Source organism: Neomonachus schauinslandi, chromosome 1 (genome assembly GCF_002201575.2).
Source record: "Neomonachus schauinslandi chromosome 1, ASM220157v2, whole genome shotgun sequence".
Lineage (NCBI taxonomy): Eukaryota > Metazoa > Chordata > Mammalia > Carnivora > Phocidae > Neomonachus > Neomonachus schauinslandi.
The window spans coordinates 198,584,440-198,606,022 of record NC_058403.1 but is presented as its reverse complement, the minus strand read 5'-3'; the positions used below and the strand labels follow the sequence as shown (position 1 = coordinate 198,606,022).

General features: G+C 37.1%; 1 protein-coding gene across 1 annotated transcript in view; it reads right to left on the bottom strand.

Moving 5' to 3' along the window:
• SETD2 (SET domain containing 2, histone lysine methyltransferase) overlaps positions 1-21,583 on the bottom strand; it is a 91,553-nt gene that overhangs the window by 56,020 nt on the left and 13,950 nt on the right. Inside the window, exons 7-11 of the mRNA XM_021686955.2 lie at positions 19,636-19,733; positions 16,924-17,050; positions 9,116-9,250; positions 7,916-8,035; positions 5,889-6,551 (exon numbers count right to left, since the gene is read on the bottom strand). Of these exons, the coding sequence (XP_021542630.1) occupies positions 5,889-6,551; positions 7,916-8,035; positions 9,116-9,250; positions 16,924-17,050; positions 19,636-19,733 (1,143 nt within the window). The remainder of the gene's footprint in view (positions 1-5,888; positions 6,552-7,915; positions 8,036-9,115; positions 9,251-16,923; positions 17,051-19,635; positions 19,734-21,583) is intronic.

Genomic DNA, 21,583 nt, shown 5'->3' with positions numbered 1-21,583 from the left:
AAACTCATATTAATCACTGAATACAGAATTACATGGGGCAGCAGGGAAAGCTCTTGCTTACAAGAAGGTCAACCAAAACATACAGAAGTAAAAGGAATGATGGGTTAGAAAAATCACCACTTGGCAACCATCACAGCTGTAAGCGATTCAGGCAAATTCACCAGATCTTGAAACTAATGAATAAACTTGATAAAAAACAGAATATTTACATACTTCCAAAGGTGCTCCTCTCTCATACTTTTTAATTATAAGGAGAAAACAGTAATTTTACACTGGAAAAACCTGGGAGACACCACCTTAACCAAGTGATCAAAGCTGATGATGCCAATAATGGGACAAATCAACATCATGTGGACACTATTTAATATTCCTGACAAAATGTATGACCTGAATCCAAAAGAAAACTTCAGACAAGCCCAAACTGAGGAATATTCTAAAAAATTCAAAAGTATTTTAAAAATTTGAAGTTTATAAAAGGCAAAGAAAGACTGAGACTATTCCAGATTAAAGGCTACTAAAGAGATACAACTCAATGTAACACTTTAACTCAGATTCTGGATCAGAATTTTTTGTTTTTCTTTTCTTTTTTTTTTTTTGCCATAGAGGACATTATATAAACAACTGGCAAAACCTGAATGAGATCTACTGGTCAGATAATAGTATTAAGTCACTGTATTTTGCTGGTTTTGATAAATATATTGCAATCATACAGAAGAATGTCCTTGTTTTTACAAAATATACACTAAAATATCTAGGGGCAATGGGCATCATATCTGTAACTTATTCCTTAAAAGTCAAAAAAAAAAAAAAGAAAATGACTAAGTAAAATGTTAACATTGGGGAATCTGGGTGAAGGGGTAAGAGGAATTTTTAGCTGACTTTTTTCTGCATTTGTCCCTAGAATGTGTATCACATGCAGAATACACAGAATGGTATTCTTGTAGTTTTCCTGTAAGTCTGAAATTACATCAGAAGTAAAAGTTAACAATATTAAGAAGGAAGATCTATATATTTTTATTATGGTTACATATAAGACTATATTACACCTACTTATCTATACTCGAAAAGTCCCTTAAGTTTCCAACTAACCTGATCATGGTCCTGAGGGAAAAACAATATTCCTTAAAGGTCTCTTGGCCCAGTAGTTCTATCATATATACCCTCTCCCATTTCTCAGTCTTACATCCAAATCATTTAAAGTTAACTTTTCCTAAACACAGTCAAGAGTTGTTTTTTTTTTTTTTAAAACTTCATGAGCTATAGAAACATGATCATTGTGTCTTTAGAAAAACAGAATTAAGAGCTCATCTAAAAGAATAAAGTGTCAAAATGACTTCACTCAAAATGAGAATGTTTCGGGGCACCTGGGTGGCTCAGTGAGTTAAGCATCTGCCTTTGGCTCAGGTCATGATTCCAGGGTCCTGGGATCGAGCCCCTGCTCAGCGGGGAGCCTGCTCCTCCTTCTCCCTCTGCCTGCCACTCCCCCTTCTTGTGTGCTCTCTCACTCTCTCTGTCAAATAAATAAATAAAATCTTAAAAAAAAAAAAATCAGAATGTTTCAAACAGCCAGGCTCTGAGCTTTACCATTTAGATCACTTATTGGTAAACTTTTTCTGTAAAGGACAGGACAGTAAATATCTCAGGCTTTGTTGGCCATCCCGTCTCTGAAGCAACTACTCAACTCCCACAGTGCAAAAGCAGCCACAGACAGTATGTAAATGAATGAGTATGGCTCTGTTCCCAAAAAATTTTACAAAAACAAGCAGTGGGGCAGATGTGGCCAACCCCTGATTTAGATGAAAGGATTTATCTGGTAATAACAAAAGGGACTACTAGTAAGTTTTAGACCAGGTCTGTCTTTTACCAAGTCTGATACTTATTAAAAAAATTTCAACACAGTAGTATCCAAGACTGTGTTCTTTAGGGGCAATTCTGAATTTTAAAGAAAAGGATGATATTGATCCTTATGGATACAGAATAATCTCAATGAAGGATTTTGAAATTTATTACAGAAATCCAGGGCACATAATTTCATTTTGAAATGTTGCAAAGCAGATTCCACACACAATATTTGTTACAGACCGAAATTCCAAGTAGTGACTCAAAACTTTTCAGCTGGGTAACTCTATATTTTATTTAAACTTTCTACAAAGAGTTTAATGCTTAACTTTCCAGACAAATGTTTGTTGAATTAAAGATAATGTCCTGAGATAAACATGAATAAAATAAGAAGAGAATATCATAAGGGCGCCTGGGTGGCTCAGTCGGTTGAGCGTCTGCCTTCGGCTCAGGTCATGATCCCAGGGTCCTGGGATCAAGCCTCGCTTCAGGCTCTCTGCTCAGCTCAGGCTCTCTGCTCAGTGGGGAGCCTGCTTCTCCCTCCCCCTCTGCCTGCTGCTCCCCATGCTTGTGCTGTCAAATAAATTAAAAAAAAAAAAGAATAGTCCAACTTATCACATATACAGAATGTTGCCCCTAAATCACCTAATCCGGGTGTAACTATAACTACCCAGATCTCTTTATAAGGAGAGATGCACATCCTGTAATCTAAGTATTTACGAGAGGCTCTGGAATCACTAGCCATCATCATCTACTGGGTGTTTAACTGAAACGAAAACTGCCAAATTTATGGGAACCTTACCTCTTCTTCTCATGATCCAAATGAATGAAGACTTTTCCAGCCAAATTATAATTAATCACCACTTACAACCAGCTGTTTTGCCCTGTGAAGTCTAGGGTAGATTTTCAGCATGAGGGGTGATGTACAATAATTCCTTTCACAAACAGAAATATATGCACATGTCCCTGCTGAAAATGTAGCCTGGTAAATTTGCATGTGAAAATGAATCCATGTTATGTGTAGCAATGTGTTAGGTGATGTTTCTTGTTGAGGTCTACTTTAGGAGTCAAAATGTGTATGCCCTGTGAAGCCAAGGCAGCAGTCCTGTGTATAGAGGTATAGAAAAAGTAGCTCACTTAATCCTTTCTCGCCAGGAGTCGGGATTTTCCCGGAACGACATCCATTGTCGGCAATGGACGCACCAAAATAACGCCGGCGCCAGTGAGTTAACCACCTCTGTCCTCTTTTCACCTATTATATTTTTCATGCATCATCCAACTTCCCAACCATCTTCCTGTTTCTTCACAGAATGCACGCTAGGTTCTTGTTTTTCTTCAGCACGAAGTTGAAAATGGAGTTGAGAAAAGGAGACACATGGTCAGCTGGTGATGTTAACAAGCTCCTTGCTGCCCTGAGAAGCTAGATGGAAATGGTTCAAGTTACAAGGGGGATCATCATCAGATCTGGGAGGACAAAGAGTAATTCATGAAGCTTCATTCCCTTCCCTCCCACCCTCTCTCATTTACTGATGATCCCTATGGTCTGCCTTCACAGCAAAATCAAGATTAAGGATCTGAAGCAACCTCTTTCAGCTCTTCACTCCATCCAGTGTGTAGAAGGCCAAGTGGAACACATGTCCAACAATGTTACAGTGGCCCCAGAAGGTCAGGGAAGCTTGGAGTGGCTAACCACAATCTTAGATCAATGCTTTTTGGTATGATCTTGGAATTAACATCAGCAACTAACACAGTGCTTGGCAACAGGTGCTTAACAAAAGTTGGTTGAGTAAGACATTTTCTTTTCTGCCAACGTCTACTTGAACACATAGGTGGAAGTCAGACAGAAGTAGTTAACTCTTTCAATGCCGGGATAGTATGGGTGTATAGTAATCACATCAAGTCCATGTATTTATCTAAGACATGTTCATATTATGGGTTTCTGATTTCAATGTTCTGGTTAGATGCTAGCTGAAATATTTTATTTAAGGACAACCACAATCAGTTTTGGAATTAGAACCATGGTAAATGTTAATTAGAATGATAGATGAAATTAAGACCCCCAGGACGAATGTGTAACAAAACATCACAGTTCAGTCAAGTGACAACCTCTTTCAGTATTGCAATTCTAGATGGGTAATGATTCCAGAGCAAACTAGAAGTCTGAAGAAGGAAAATCTTATTTAATGGCTTCCTTGATGGTAAGAATCAGGATAAATCCAAAGTATGAAGGTTAAGAAGGATATATTTTAAGTATGAATAAAATTTTAAACCTCAAGTCAAGAGGATCATCAAGCTACATAGTACTATGCAACTGCTTTGATCTTTCAGATAGGAGGAGGGAGGACAACAAGCAGGGGAAGAAATAATTTTGTAGGACTCAAAAATGTCTAGAGTGTGAGTTTAAATGATCAGTTATAGCTAATTGAGTTAAGGATATCCCAGAGAGTAATTCATACCACTACCATGACAATAAAAAATTACCATGTAGAGAAACAGAAGTATTTACTTTTTCTAGATTTTAAGAGACAGGTTTTTAAGAAATGATGATTATGTCTCGTTTTTAAAAATTATGTCAACCAGAGACTTAGTAGGCAAAAGTGAACTACTGGGTCTGCCCCCCACTCTTGCTCTATAAAACCATCTCTGTAAGGCCTTTTCTATGCCCACTCATGTATGTTTTCATTCCCACCTTCCTTACAAAGCCAGTCATGTCAGAGGCTCTACTAGCAGTCTTGGAACACAAGAGGGACTTCTTCCAGACTCCTGTGCCCTCACAAAGCAGGCCTTAAATGAAGGTCCACCCAAGTGACCGTCCCAGCATCTCTTTCAGTTTAACTGCAATTTTGGTTCCTGCAGTTCACATGTCATATCATAACCAGATTTACTGTGAATCCTTCCTTTTACTAAAGTTTATAAAAAGGAAGGATTTCATAAGGTTTAATAAGGTTGAGTTAATGATAAACTGTAAGTGGTGAAACAGTAGCATGAATAGGAGTTCAAATAGGTCAATGAGAGCTGAAACCACACAATACTTAAAGAAGGGTCTCAACACAGCAAATTACAAATGCCAAAAGTAAGCACAGTGCACAACCAACCAACTACTCATTTTGCTCAGTATAAGGCCAATTCTGTATGGGTCAAATCACAGGATCTAATGGGTGAGCTGTGTAGTCATAATTGGGGACAGAGGATTCATATGTCCATCTTGCTACAAATAAACCTGTACTGCTGGTTTATCTGGTTGCTTCACTTCTGGCAGAAGAGAGGAACAAAAAAATAGAAGCTAGCAAGTAACCTGTTCCCACAGGGTCCTCAAGACCTGAATCCCAGATCCAGATCACTTACAATCAAAATATAACACCTCTCTCCTAGGCTGGGTTTTCTACAAAGCAAACCCTACACATCTTGCTAAATTCTTTAACAAGAGATTATGTATGTATTAAGTGTAAGGGTTCCAGACCTCTCTATTTTTCTTCTAGATAACATCTTTTGTCCAAAGAAATAGGCATTTAAAGGCAGGCCTATTTCAGAAACAATAAAGGAACTGAATACCAACTAGCTCCATATAAAGTTGTTTTACTGGAACAGAAATTTATGTTTAATCATTTTGATGAGAAGTTGCTAAATTACCTTGGTTTTCCAATTAATTTTTTAATTTTAATTTCTAGTTAATTCAATACATTAATTTCCAATCAATTTAAACATTTTTTTTCTTACCTAGAATCTTACAAAGAATTTTCAAACATAGAATATGTTACTCAAAGGATTTCTGGTTTTGTTTTTAATGTAAAGAGCACTTGAATAACTGAATTCACTGCTGTGATATGCTTTTCTAAATGAAGAAAAGGGACATCTGTGTATTAGTTTGGCTGCTGTATATCTTGCTAAGGTTTAAAAGATGTTTGAGACATTTATAATCAGCTGTCAGTAAGAGACATGGTATTCCATTTTTCAAATACATGTATAGCTAAAAAAGTAGGCAATTCAACTTAAGATTTGTGGAACTCTAGACCTGAGTAATTCAGGTTAAAATAAAAATGTTTTCTTACCTTTAGGTCTTTCCAACTATCCAGGAGCTTGGTGGCCAAATCACTTATATCTACTGTTTTATCTGGCTGTTCCTGGCTCCTCTCACTCTCCACATCAGATACACCCTCCTCTTCATCTTGGGACGGGGTTTCCTCAGCAATGGTTTCTTCCAGTTTTGTGCCATTGCCCTCTTTGGGCTCTATTTCAGTGTCAGCCTCTGGTTCAGATGTAGGTAGCTTACTGGCTTCCACAGTGATTTCACTCTCAACTTTAGATTCAGGTAGCTGTTGTGTGAGTAGCTGTTGTGACTGTAACTCTTCCTCTTCTTCTACAGGGACGTTTTCTAACTGGTCAAGGTCCTCTTTGCCATCCTTGCCTTCCAGCTCACTGGTAGCATCAGAGATAGCACTGTCCATGCTATTTTCACTTATAATTTTAAGTCTGCGAAACATGAGCTTCTTGGGGGTGTCTGTGTCAGCTTCTGTGCTCAGCTTGGCAGAAGGATCAGGTGTGTTGAGTGGTGTGTGAGCCCGTGACGTATTCTCACTTGAATACCCATCTCCTTCACTCAACTGAGGAATGGCAGTTTTGGTCTGAGACCAGCGTTGAATAATTGGAAGTACTTTGCTTTCCTCCAACATATTTTTAGTAGGAATGGGTAAGTGTTCCAAAGTCTTTATAATCTGATTAAACACAATAAAAAAAAAATCACATCGCTTTACACAGTTGACTTTTCAAATCTCTGGTTGGGACTCAGATCATTTCTGAAAGAGCTGTGGGTTTTCTTTACTGTCTTATTAAGACTGAAGTCTCTATAACTATAGAAGGATTAAATGTCATAATATTATTTTCCTCTAGAAAGGAAGGAAAACTTTTTAAAGACTGACCAGCAAGAATAAAATGTGCAGCAGGTAACTGCTCACAATATCAAACAGGACCGATTAATATCCTCTACCAGTAGTTCTCAAACCTGTGTAGATTTTTTAAAATATATATACTAGTGGACCTCATCCTGGCTATGTTTTTCTGAAAAGTTTTCCAAGTGACTGCAATATAGGCTTGGGAACTATGCAACAACATATATTTAAATGATGTTTCACCCACAAAAAATGCAGCTATTACTTACCTCTTTTAGCCTCTGATAAACAACTAACAAAGAAAGACTCTCTTCAGAGATAACCACCCCCTCCACTCTGAAATCCAAGAATTTATTCCAAAGTACTCCCCAATGTAGTTCTACAGAAATCCCAAGGTAGGCTGTTCCCCTCTAACTTTCTAGATGGGATGCTGAATTCATTTAATCATTAATCATAGAATCATTTATTAAAGTCAACTAGATCTTTACAAAAAGGAAACGGGTGGTGAGACGAAGGGAGGAAGGGAGGAAGAAATTCCAAGTCTTCCTCAACTTCTATTTATTGCCAAATCTCCTGTGAGAAGAACAGAGGCAAGACAACCACTTATTTGCTCATTCCTGTTTTTGTTTTTAAAGTGCATTATTAAATGACTTTGGTACTATATTAGAAACTATGATTAAATAGAACTACATTTAAACTAGGTTCAAAATACTATTTCATCGGAAGGTATAAGTATCACATCTCCACTAATGACACTGCCAAGGAACATTTATTTACATCTTTAAAACACTTATTGACTCCTCAAAATATTCTTACTCTTGCCATTCCAAAATTTGGCTCTCCACTTTTTTAGAGCCCCAGAATTTAAGTTTCACATAGTTTCTTATCTGTTTGAAACTATGGCTTTAGCAACAAACTGGATCTTTCCCTTAACTATGATATCTTGCTCTTGCAACTCCCAACCATGCAGTATCAATTATAGGGATACTATAGGAAAAACCAGGGAGCAAACTCACTACTAGCAAGGTCTATGTAAAAGGTTATAGTTACAGGAATGATACTGAGATGATAATATTTATTCAATACCAGTGGTAAATATAATGCTAAATTCATTATCACTGATATTACCACTCAACCTAAGCAATCTATATAGCGGTTTTAAGAAATAAACAAGTTGAATGTGAACTGACCTCTTCCTGAAGCTTCTGGTTACTTTCCCGGCCATCACCTAGTTCTGCCATCCAGATCCATAACAAAGACAGCCCGTGACGTTCCAGAAAAGACTTCAGGCAAGACTGTGAATGTGTGTTCTTCCATGGGGGAAGGGAAGCAGGATGCAGGGTATTGGGGTGGGGATGGGTGGGGTGGGGTGGGCAATACCAGACAGAACATTAAAAAGGGTCCACAGAGAGGAATAAAAAGTTTGCTTATATTCACAAGACACCTAGGAACTCTGTGATTAATGCAACTAAAAGTGTACACAAATAATAAATGCTTTAAAGTAAGAGACTGTAACCTTTTTTGATACCTAAATTGTATCCAGTGAACTTGGACTTTATATAAATAGACTTTACAGAAAAACATATAAATATCAATATGTCATTTACAATGAAATTCAATTCTGAAGGACTAAGAGGCAAATTACATTCACCATTTTTATTGAAAAACCTAAAACTATAATAGTCTAAATCATTTTCATTTCTTTTTTTTTGAAGATTTTTATTTATTTATTGACAGAGAGAGAGAATGATAGAGAGCATGAGAGGGAGGAGGATCAGAGGGAGAAGCAGACTCCCTGCTGAGCAGGGAGCCCGATGCGGAACTCGATCCCAGGACTCCAGGATAATGACCTGAGCTGAAGGCAGTCACTTAACCAACTGAGCCACCCAGGCGCCCCTCATTTCTCTCTTCTTTTCAGATGCTTGTTCAAAAGGCTTTTTTCTCTTAGTTTTCTTTTAAATCATCCATTTTTTACTGTTCAAGTTCTTGAAGAATGGCATACTCAATAAACTGGAGGAAATGAGACTGCCATTAAAATTCCTTGCTTCAAGATCCTGTGGTAAAAATGGCCTTGGCATACTAATAATCATGGGGGGGGGGGGGGCCTGTATAAAATGTCATGAATTGTTACACAAAAAAATCCCACCATGTTCTTTGACTAGACAGAGAATGCAAACAAGATCTATTAAAAAACTAAATGATGCTGAATTCTTAAGCCATTTTTAAGACTACAAACTTTCAAAGTCATATAGAATTCACAAACTCTTATTTTAAAAATAAAAGTAACTCTTCTCAGAGTTATCCCTTCTCCTGTCATCATTCTAGATTATAGTTTAGATGCCCCACCTCAAATTCAGAAATAAAAAATAAATTAATATCAAGGAACTCACCTGTATAAGCTCAAGACAGGTGAGTTTCTGCTCCAAAGTTTCAATTCTAACCATTAGCCGGGATAAGCTAAGCACCTGGTTTTTATCAGAGAGACCCTCACCATTCTCCATCAGAGCTTCTAGCTCTCCATCCACCTGCCATAGCAAAGAAAAGTATCTGGTTATAAAAACAACAACAAACACACCACTAATCTAAGAATCAAACAACCTAAAAAAGATGCTCAACCTTGCCAGTAATAAGGAAAACACAATTAGACCCACAGTGAGAAATCATGTCATATTTACTAGATCAATCTAGGGGAAAAAATTAAGTCTGATAATATCAAGTCTAGGCAAAGATGTGGATCAAAAGGAATTTTATATACTGTTGATGAAAGTAGAAATTGGTATGATCAATTTGAAAAGCATTTCATTCACTCATCAAATATTTACCAAGTACTTATTATATGTCAAGTATAATCCTAGGTGCTAAAGTCACTGCAATGAACCAAAACAAACAGAAATCTGCCCTTAAAGGAGACAAAGAACAAATTAATGTTAGGTGAAAAGTATGCCAGAAAAAATAAACCACTGGCTTCAAAAATAAAATATCTGTGCCCCCTATGCCTAGCATTGCGCACCTAAGAATAAATCCTAGAGAAACTTCTAGACATACGTATTCACAGAATTATACCAAGCTCACTGAATGACCATTATAACAGCAAAAAACTACTAACAGATGTCTGTGGCCAGGTTGTATAAAGTAGCATTTTCATAAAATGGATTATAGCAGCACAGTAAAATGAATCAAGTGCAGCCATATACAAGATTCATCAATCTTATAAACATGTCACATGAAAAAAGTTCCAGAAGATTACATGCTGTATGACTGTTTTTATAAGCCTCAAAAACAAAATTTTCATAGATGCATGTCTAAAAAATTGATTTTAAAAAGGCATGGAGGTAAGACACAAAATTCAAAACAGTGGTATCCTCTAGGGGCTAAGCAGGGAGCAGGAAGGAGAGAAGTGCTCACAAGTGGTTCTTTTATAATTATGCCTTGTAACTTACATCTATTCTCTGGATGTTTCAAATATTACATTTATTTGTTTGTTTTAGATTTTATTTATTTATTTGACAGAGACAGACACGGCAAGAGAGGGAACACAAGCAGGGGGAGTGGGAGAGGGAGAAACAGGCTTTCTGCCGAGCAGGGAGCCCAAAGTGGGGCTCGATCCCAGAACCGTGGGATTATGACCTGAGCCAAAGGCAGATGCTTAACCGACTGAGCCACCCAAGCAGCCCTCAAATATGGGGAAACAACAACAAAAAACCCACCAATGGTTGTTTTCCAGCTGTGTTAGAAAATATATAAAGATGCCTTACAGAACTTACTATTGGGGAGATAAAATTAATTCATATGAAAACAAACAATGAAGCATTAACTGTAAAATGTTAAAAAAAAAAAAAAAAAAACTACAAAGGAAGGGAGTGGTTAGAATGAGAGTCACCAGAAGCAGGGTTAGCAAGAGGTAAGATAAAGGAGGGAGTGAAGTAGAGGGAAAATCTCAAACACAGGGAAATGGAAAATTATGATAGTGCCTAGTGTGGCCTGGCTGGAGCGGATAAGGTGTGGTGAGGAAGTGAGAAAAAGGGGTGCCTGGGTGGCTCAGTTGGTTAAGCGTCTGCCTTCGGCTCAGGTCATGATCCTGGAGTCCCAGGATCAGTCCCGCATCGGGCTCCTTGCTCAGTGGGGAGTCTGCTTCTCCCTCTGACCCTCCCCCCATCATGTGCTCGCTCTCTCTCTTTCTCTCTCTCTCAAATAAATAAAATCTTTTAAAAAAACAAAACAAAACAAAAAAAGGAAGTGAGAAAAACCTCACCAAAAGGAAGGCTGGTGTTAAATCAGAAGATCTTGAAGGTGATATGTAAAAGAACCTGTATTTGACGTGACTGAGCAAGAGAGCTCTATTACTAAATCCAAAAAAGGGGAATAATCTGATCAAAATGGAATTTGAGAATAATTAGTGTGGCAATAACAGAATAAACTCTCCACAAGACAGCAACCAATGCAGAAGAGATATAAAGACCGCATTAAACCAACATGGCCTGAAATGATAAAAATCCAGAATGGGCTGATAATAAATTAGAAGAAAGCAAATCTGAAAGAATCTTAAGGAAACTTTTTGTTACTTAGCTTATCATCTCAATATAATTTTAGGCAAGGCACTGAACATTTTTATTTTATATTATACCACAAAACTCACATAACTCTAAGGAACAAAAAAAAGAAAAATGAAATGCTACCTGCAAGAAGCTGAAGAAATGTAAACTCATTTTTTCCTTCTAAAATGTACACTTAAGGGTCATCTCTTTTTCATTTCCAGTATCATTTCTTATGTTTTTTTAAAGATTTATTTATTTGACAGAGAGTTAGTGAGAGAGGGAACACAAGCAGGGGGAGTGGGAGAGGGAGAAGCAGGCTTCCCGCAGAGCAGGGAGCCTGACATGGGGCTCAATCCCAGGGCCCTGGGATCACGACCTGAGCCGAAGCCACCCAGGCGCCCCTCATTTCTTATGTTTTGAAGAGATTAAGGCTATACACAGAAAAACCAATTTATGGTTAAATATTAATCCAAGACAAGTTCCTTAAAGATGTTTTATCCCTGCATATACTAAATGTAAAACTTCCTGTGTCTCAAATTCTAGAGGATTAGAATAGGAAAGACCAAGGGCTTTAAAATTCCACTTTCCCCCCAGATGCAACAGCCTCATTTTGGACAGAGTTTTGAGATGCAAATACTACTGGGCTAAGAGATGGGGTTTTCTGGGGTGCCTGGGTAGCTCAGTTAAGCCTCTGACTCTTGATTTCAGCTTAGGTCATGATCTCAGGTCATGAGATTGAGCCCCACATGGGGCTCTGCACTCAGGGCAGAGTCTGCTTGTCCTGTCTCCCCCCAACCAAAAAAATAAATCTTTTTTAAAAAAGAGAGAGGTGGGGCTTTCTTTTCATAATTAGGCAGGAAAGGATTCTCTAACTCTGAACATTTAAGAGATAAAACTGAATTCTTACTTTTTCATTTAATAAACATTTATTGAATAAATACTACAGTATATAAAGCTCCACTGGTAAATAAAAACAGTAGCATTCTTCTCTTAAAGAAATAAACAGTGAAAATGTAGAAACAGAGGTAAAAATAAAATTTTGCAAACAAAATACAGAAGGTGAACAACGGTTGAACATTCCCACTACAATTATAAGCTTAATGGCTGTACTGACAGACATAAAAGTTATCCTGCCAATTCCGTGTACGATACAGCTTCCATAATTTTGGGTACTCAAGTGGACAATCAATTGTGAATTGGGGGATTAATAACTTTTAGGATACCTGGGAGGAAGGGAGCCAGGAGACCAACTGATTGCTTTCATTAATTTACATTTACTACAAGTATTTATTTTTAATTTGTGGGTCACCACCTTCTAGAAAGGATCTGAAGTAACTAAAAAATCAAAATAAATGTAAGAAATGATTAAGGTATATTTTAATAAATTATTGATAAGTGAACATTTATACATATATGCAAAATTCTATAGCACTTAAAAATTTATTCTGTTAAGTACTTAATCAGTCCAAGAAATTATTTACTCCTTTTTTTTTTTTGAAGATTTTATTTATTTATTTGTCATTTGGAGCACAAGCAGGAGAAGTGGTAGGCAGAAGGAGAGGGAGAGTCAGGTTCCCCCCTGAGCAAGGAGCCCGATGCGGTACTCAATCCCAGCACCCTGGGATCATGACCTGAGCCAAAGGCAGACGCTTAACAAACTGAGCCACCCAGGTGCCACTCTTTTTTAATATTTTAGTACTTTGGCTCTAGCAGTATTTTTAATGCTTTCTGATGAAATACAGTATACATAAAGAAAAGTATATAAACAATTCATAAACAAGTTTAATAAACAGGTGTGCAATATCCATGCAACCAACATGCAGGTGAAAAGAGGGCCGGGGGATGACAACATTGCCAGCACCCCTGAAGTGCTCCATGTGCCCTCCCCTTGTTATAATACCTCCTCTTTGCTCTTGAGATAACATCTCCTAACTTTTTTAGAAAATCATTCTCTGATTTTTAAAATAGGTTTACCATCTGTGTATAAAATATTATAATTTAATTTTGTCTATTTATCTTTCTGGACAAAACTTCTGTGTCATGCTCGTGTTTCATTCATCCTTACATTTTAGAGTCCTCCACACTGTTGCATGCAGCCATAGTCCTAACTTTCATGACTAATTTTTCAGTCTAGGATTACATTATAATTTGTCTATATTAGTGATAATGGACATCTGAGTTGTTTCTACTTTTTCTAATATAAGCAATGCTGCTGCGACTCCAGATACACATCCATTCACTTTCAGTAAATAATTCCAAAGTGTTTTCAAAAGTGATTGTACCCAGGGACACCTGGGTGGCTCAGTCAGTTAAGCGTCTGCCTTCGGCTCAAGTCGTGAGCCCTGGGATGGAATCCGCATCAGGCTCCTTGCTCAATGGGGAACCTGCTTCTCCCTCTGCCTACCGCTCCCCCTGCTTGTGCGCTCCCTCCCTCCCTCTCTCTCTCTCTCTCTGACAAAGAAAGAAAGAAAGAAAAAAAAAGTGGTTGTACCCATTTACACCCCCACCAGCAGTGTAGGAGATCCTGTTTTTATGAGTCATCAGACTTTTTACCAATCTGGTAAGCATGTAAATGACATCTGATAGTTTTAATTGACACTCCCCTGATTACTAATGAGGTTGAACATCTTTCTATATTTATTGGCTATTTGGATTAGTGATGTGTCTGGATGTTGTCTGTTTATTTTTCTTTTGTCTTGGCTTTTTTCTTATTAATCAGTAGGATTAATTTTTATTCTGGATATTAGTACTTGTTCTGTGTTGAAAACAAATAGGTACCTTTTCACCCTCTTTATTGTGTAAATTAGTTACCATTAGTTTCACAAACTCAAAAGAAACTAAGAGAAGTTTCAGACTATTTCCTGTTTGTACTTTACAAACTACAAATATCATCAGGTAATAGGGACTTAATATACCTCCATCAGCTAAGTAGTTACCTAGTAATTACATCAGGTAAAAAAATTACCTGGTTTGTGACATCCCCAAAAAAGACAAGCACCTTTGATTGGAGGAGCTTACAGCTTTGTTAGGGAGATGACTGCATATAGATGCAATCGTAAGAGCAAGAAAGAGAAAACTGTTTACCAACCACAGGCTGACATGGGGGTGCAAGCTATAGCACTAGTAACACATTCTTAATAGTTAAAATATGCAAAACTACATTTTAAACTGTGCTGTCTTGTCCTCTCCATGGCATCCTCTACCCAGAAGAATTCCCAAGACTCTCAACTATAGTTGGCTAGAATTCAGAATCTAGGCATGCAGAAGGGAATTTCAGGAGGAGACAATCCAAGTAAAACTAAACTAGAATTCAACTCTTCATTACAGTCAGGGCAAATAACCCTCCTAGAAACCTAGAATCATTCTGGGTCATTCCTCTATCTGGGCAAAGTTTTATCCAAAGCATTCTAATTCCAGAATAACCTCCAGTTCATACCTAGAGCAACCCATGATGACTGGATTCATGTTACACCTAATTCAGTCTATAATGCCAAAGCCTATACTGACACCGACACACCATTATCAGAATAAACACAAGCAAAGAAAAGGAATGCTTATACTTTGGTGCCTTGGGATTGTTCTTGAATCTTACCAGATAGAAAGCCTTCTGATAATGGTATGATGGAGGTATAACACTGCCTAAGAAACCATCAAATTACAAGGATACTCCCCACCAATAATAGTTTTTTTAAAAAATGCTTATTCTGTAAGTTTTGAGCACAGGAGATAGCCAAAGGGAAGTTTTTATGGAGATTTTAGCCTAGGTCAACACGTTTAATGACTATTTTGTGGCTGTTCTGATAAACTATCCATTACCGGAAAGTGAGAGTTAAAAATAAAAGCAATCTTAATGGAGCTTAAAGAAAAATTTCCTGCAACAGTCAAGTCAAGAAGGCTAACAGGCTATGACCCAGTGACTCCACTTCCATGGATACACCTTGAAAGAAACATGTGCAGAAAAGACATGTACAGATACTAACTGTGACATTAATAGCAAAAGCTTAAAAACACTAGTGTTCATTAGCAGGACTATATATAAATAAGCTTATATGAAAAACTTCATAGCAGTTAAAAATATGTTTACATATTTATACATGTGGATCAAATTTTAAGAGTAAAAAAACAAACTGCAGAAATAAACATATTACACCATTTCTAAAACTCTGTACAAAACAACTTAATAAATTTTAAAATTTATTTTCTGGCGCACAGAAACATTGGCTGTTAGGACCACAACTGTGAGTTGGGAGAGAATGGAATGATCTCTACAACTTGCAGTGCAACATAATGGTTAAGAGCAAAGACAAGGGCCACCTGGGTGGTTCAGTCATTAAGCGTCTGCCTTCGGCTCAGGTCATGATCCCAGGGTCCTGGGACGGAGCCCCACATCGGGCTCCCTGCTCGGCGGGAAGCCTGCTTCTCCCTCTCCCACTCCCCCTGCTTGTGTTCCCTCTCTAGCTGTCTCTCTCTCTGTCAAAAAAATAAATAAAATCTTTAAAAAAAAGAAAAGAGCAAAGACAAGAACTAGTTCATTTCCATTACCTACTGGGTGATGCCTTAGTGTTCTCATCCGTAAAAAAGGAAAAATCCTTGTACCCAATTTCAGGGCTTACTCTGAGAATTACATGAGTTAATGTGTCAAGTGCTTAGCAGAGTGCCTGGCAGACCATTACGGTATATATGCTTTCCAAGAAGACAGCTGAAGCACACACAATACTCTAAAGAACATGTGTTCATCTTGGGTGGTCTGAAAACATGCGTATTTGTTGAAATTTTCCTTTTTGGCACTTTTTAAATGGCCTTTTTTATTTTTCAATTGCCCTTTCCAATGCTTTTTGCTATCTCTATCTTCTTACAGAATTCAGATGTTCCATAATTAATTCTCTCCAATTAATTTGGGCTTACTGACATCACCTTTTAACCATTACATTTTTATCCCCTTGCCCCAATACGTCTTCTATCTCCTCATCTAAACAGTAATTTATACTTAATTTATGCAGCCATTTATAATTCTTACTGTATTCGTTCCTAAAAAGCCCAGGCATGAGCTAACTGCTAAGAATCATAGGGGAATTTGCTGACTAATCCCCTCAGTCCCCTAGTCCCTGCTCCTAGCCCTCCACTAAGATTCATAGGTCTGGGGATGGACCTGGAAATGTGCATTAACTATGGGCCCTGCCACGTGGTTCTGAGGCTGAGAAATACTGTTCTGGTGAAGGAATCCTCAGAAACAGGGAGGGGGGATTTTAAAAAACAACACAAAGTCCTTGTCCCAGGTAAGAGTCCCTTTATTAACAAGATAGCTCTTTCCCCCAGTAGTAACTGAGGTGAGCTGGGGTAGAAAAAAGGTTATCAATTACTTAGCTGCTAAGTAAGCTAGTAGATAAACATTTTATTTGTACTTAGGATTAGGAGTTTTACAGGCTCCAAAAAAACTATTAGCCCATGTGTTTACAAGATGACTTCAATAGTTCTTAGTACCTAATTCTAATCTCTATGAACCTGAAATAAAACTAGCAACCATACTTCTTTTCCTGATTACCTCATCTGATCCTGACTTTCTCTGGTTATAGTTTGACTTTTCAAATTTCAATCAGAAAAGCTACCTCCCTTCTAAAAACACATATGGTAATAAAAGCTGAAAGAAAGGATAAAACACTTACTGAATCCTTCTTACGGGATCGCTCCTTCTTCATTTTTCCTCCTGCTGCTCTGATACTGACTCTGTTCTCTCCTCCCAGGTAACCTCGGCAATTAGCTGACCCACAGAAACATTTCTGAGCTTCTTTTCTATTTAAAGAGCATAGAAAAGATGTCAGTTATGTGAAAGTAAACCATACAAATATGTCAACAATATAACAATCACATACGAGAGAAGTCAATTCAGCCTAAAACAAGTAATTATTTTAAGAGACTTCAAAAAACCTGATACTATTTAAAGAAATGCCTGAAAACTGCTCTTAAAAAATATTCTTTTTCCAACCTTCCGTTATTAAAATCAGCCAAGAAGTTAATGAGTAATTTCTCCATGAGTACCTACTAATGTATAAAAATAAAAGATCATATACATATTTGAGCTGAGAACAAAACTGCTTAATTAGTTCAACATCTCTTATTATGTAAATATTTAACTGGCACACAGAATAAACAAAATGTATTGTTATAAATACATATACACAGATATAAAATTCAGTATGTCCAAGACACTTAAAAGGAAACACATGATTATTAAAAGTTACCACATAAGGATGAGATACTAATAAGAAACATACTAATAAGTAAATATAACCATGGAGTCAAGGAAAAGTGGCAGAAAGAACAGAGACCTAAGTCTACAAGCCTGGGTACAAACCACCATGGTCATTCATTTATTCTGTGACCTTTGAAAGGCATGAAAAACTGTACCAAAGTAAACTGATAGATTTAGTTTATTTATTAAAATAAATTATTAATATATACAAATAATAATGAATATTAATAAATTAGTCCATAAATAGAGCAGGACATCACAAACAGCACTTGATTTCTAGTACCCCTTCCTTCAAAGAGGACAGTGCAAACATAGGAAAAAGTATGGAGCCCTACATACAACGTGGTCTGCACTCATCCCCTGACTGCTACACCACTGACTGCCTAGATCCATTAGTTCACGAGGTGCTGCAAAATGGTGATACCATTACTACTTCATTTATTAGCTGAAATGATCTCCAAAAGAAGAACTTCCTCTCATCAACTATTTGGTTTAACCTAAAGTAGAATTCACTTGGGAAAGATAGGATAAACACTTGACTTTTTTTTTTCCTTTTTTAAACTACTTTTTAAATATCATGGATTGATTTATTCACCAATGTTCACTGCAGCATTATCCACAACAGCAAAAAAGTGGAAACAACCCAAATGCCCATTGACAGATGAATGGATAAACAAAATATGGTATATACATGCAGCGGAATATTATTTAGCCATAAAAAAGGAATGAAATACTGGTACATGCTACAACACGAATGAACCTTGAAAACATTGAATGTTTTCTAAATGAAGTCACAAAGGACCACATTTGTATGATTCCATTTATGTGAAACATCCAGAAAAATCCATCGATATAGAAAGTAGATTAGTGTTTGCCAGGGCTAAGGAAAGGGGGAAATGAGGCATGACAGCTTAATACATATGGGGTCTGCTTTTGGGGTGATGAAAATGTTCTGGAACTAAATAGTGGTGATAGTTGTACAAAATGTGACTGTACTAAATGCCACTAAACTGCATACTTTAAAAATGGTTAAAAAGGTGAATTTTATGTTATGTGACATTTTCCACAATAAAAAATAGCTAAAACATGAAAAAAAAAATCATGAATCAGTTCCCTTCTATTACAACTAACACAGTTTTATTTTTAAAGTATCATTAAATCTCATGGGTTTTACATAATAGGTTTCAAACCACTGTAGTTATTATCCTTATTGATGCTTAAGTGTTAATAAGAACTCTCTCACTATTATGAGAACCTATTTAAGCTATCTCCAAGTCCCTTTGACATGACTCTCATCTTTTATAACTGGTTTTCTGACACAACAAAATAATCCAAGATCACCTTGTTCAATTTGTCTTAACTTGAAATCAGACACTTCTCCAAGGAACCCTGTTCCTTTTAGTGGGGTCCTATGAAACCACAATATGGATGCTAGGAGTATTCATTGCTACTGCATCAGTTATTAGTTTGGTTAGAGAGAACAAGAAAAGTATCTTTCACAGTACAAGGTGGTACAGATCAGAAAAGATTAGCCATGAGCTGGTAACTAACTGATAAATGATGGATACACAGGGATTTATTATACTATTCTCTCTTTTTTTTTTTTAAGACTTATTTATTTATTTATTTGACAGAGAGAGAGAGACACAGCGAGAAAGGGAATACAAGCAGGGGGAGTGGGAGAGGGAGAAGCAGGCTTCCTGCTGAGCGGGGAGCCCGACATGGGGCTCGATCCCAGGACCCTGGGATCATGACCTGAGCTGAAGGCAGACACTTAACGACTGAGCCACCCAGGTGCCCCTACGCTGTTCTCTTCACACACACACACACACACACACAGTAAACATTTCCATAATAAAAAGGTTTTTTTTTTTTAATTACATACAAAACATAATTATATATATAAGACAGCATGAAATTCAGAGGAAGATTATGTAGTTCCTGAACAATCCCTTAACGGCTACAAGTGTCATACAGTAGGAAAAACACACAAAACTTTCTGAAAGAGTAAAGACCTGGTGGTACATATAACTTTTTAAAATTCACATCAAAGTTTTATATCTCTATATCTGAACAGTCCATTTCCCCATCAGAAGCAGCAAAACAGAATAAAAACAATACTCACCCATATCTTTGGAACTGATAGTCAAATGTTAACTCTGAGCCTGAAGGAACCAGTTTGGTGGTAAAAAACCCGACCCTCAGTTGTCCGTTCACAGTCCACTGAGATATTGTTTTTAAAAGAAAAGAAATTAGTAACTAATTAATCTGTGTTTTTCTTTAAAGATCCTCTGCCTTAATTATGCATGTGCCTTTAGACAATAAAAGCTTTTCCAAATAACAAATAGGGAACTTTTTTCTTTTTCTTTTTTTTTTTTATTATGTTCAGTTAGCCACTGTATAGTACATCATTAGTTTGTTGTTTTTTTTAAAGATTTTATTTATTTATTTGAGAGAGAGCGAGAAAGCACAAGCAGGGGGAGCAGGAGGAGAGGGAGAAGCAGGCTCCCCGCTGAGCAGGGAGCCCGATGTGGGGCTTGATCCCAGGACCCTGGGATCATGATCTGAGCCGAAGGCAGACGCTTAACCATCTGAACCACCCAGGCGCCCCAGTACATCATTAGTTTTTGATGTAGTGTTCAATGATTCATTAGTTACATATAACACCCAGTGCACATGGAGAAATCAGAGAGGGAGATGAACCATGAGAAACTATAGACCCTGGGAAACAAACTGAAATGAGACGAAGGGGGGGTGGGGGAGGGGGTAACAGGGCGACGGGAACTTTTTTCTTTAAATAAACTAACATATTTAAGTGTATTAAGTGTTACTCTTATTTAATACCACCAGATTGGGTATCATCTATAATTTGTCTCTAATAAAAGTAACTGCTACTTTAACTTGTCTAATATATTTCCACACCGTCAATATTCACTTGTACTAAAAATAGACAAATAGGGAATGCTTGGTATCATTGACTATTATAAGCAAATTGGTATTGCCTTGTTATGTTATGTTAAAAGTAAATGTATTCTAAGATAAAATGGAGCATGGAACCATGTAAACAATGATGCCAAATGTTTAATTTCATGAAGCGGAAGTCATATGTCATATGAGTGTAGTGAAAGGGAAGGAAAGCATGAGAACAGATGCATGAAACTCAAGAATTAAAATGGGAGTAAATAGACAGGGGTTAGAACTTGTAGCTCCAGAACATGTAAGATGTAACTCAACTGTCGAGCTCCTGTCCAGACCATGTTAACATGTTACTGATGAAAAAACCCAGACTTTAGGAGATGAAGGGACACAGTATAGTTGGAGTCTCACAGTTAGACATATGGCCACCAGCTGCAGGCAAAACTAGAACCAGAACTTAGGTTAAATGATTATGGACTGGGTTCTCCTACTCTTAGAAGAGCCATATTTAAGGTCTATTAGTACACAGATCAAAGGACAAAAAAACACCAGGAGTCTAAAACACTATTTTAATATGAGAGGGAACCATTGTTATTACTTCTCTAGGGAGTGGGTCCATAGCCTTCTTAGCCTAAAAAAGAACCAATGTTCTAACATATATATATATATAGTTTCATCTAAGCTCAAAACACAAATCAGAGAGTACTAAAATCATTATCTCAAATGTTTTATCAAATTCAAATAATGAATTTATCAAGTGTCAACTATGTGCCAGGCACAGGGACACAGAGATAATCAAGACCCAGAGCCTAGCCTTGTTGAGAAGCAGTGTAACCACATGTACATCACATGTAATCCCTCTCATCTGTGGCTATTCAGCCCCTTCTGTTATTAAAACAGCCATATTTGGCACCTGGATAAGAGCTGATAAAAATCTGAATATAACAGTACACGATGGACTTCATCAAAATAAAATTTCAGTTTTGTATTTTGGTACCTTTGAAATAATAGCTAAAATTTATGGGCAAAGAGAGGTGACAGTTAAATGCAATGGGAGTTCCTGGATTGGATCCTAGTCCAGAAAAATGACAGATGGCAAAATCTGAATAAAGACTTTAGATTAGTTAACAATTAACAGTATTTCTTGGATTGGGTAA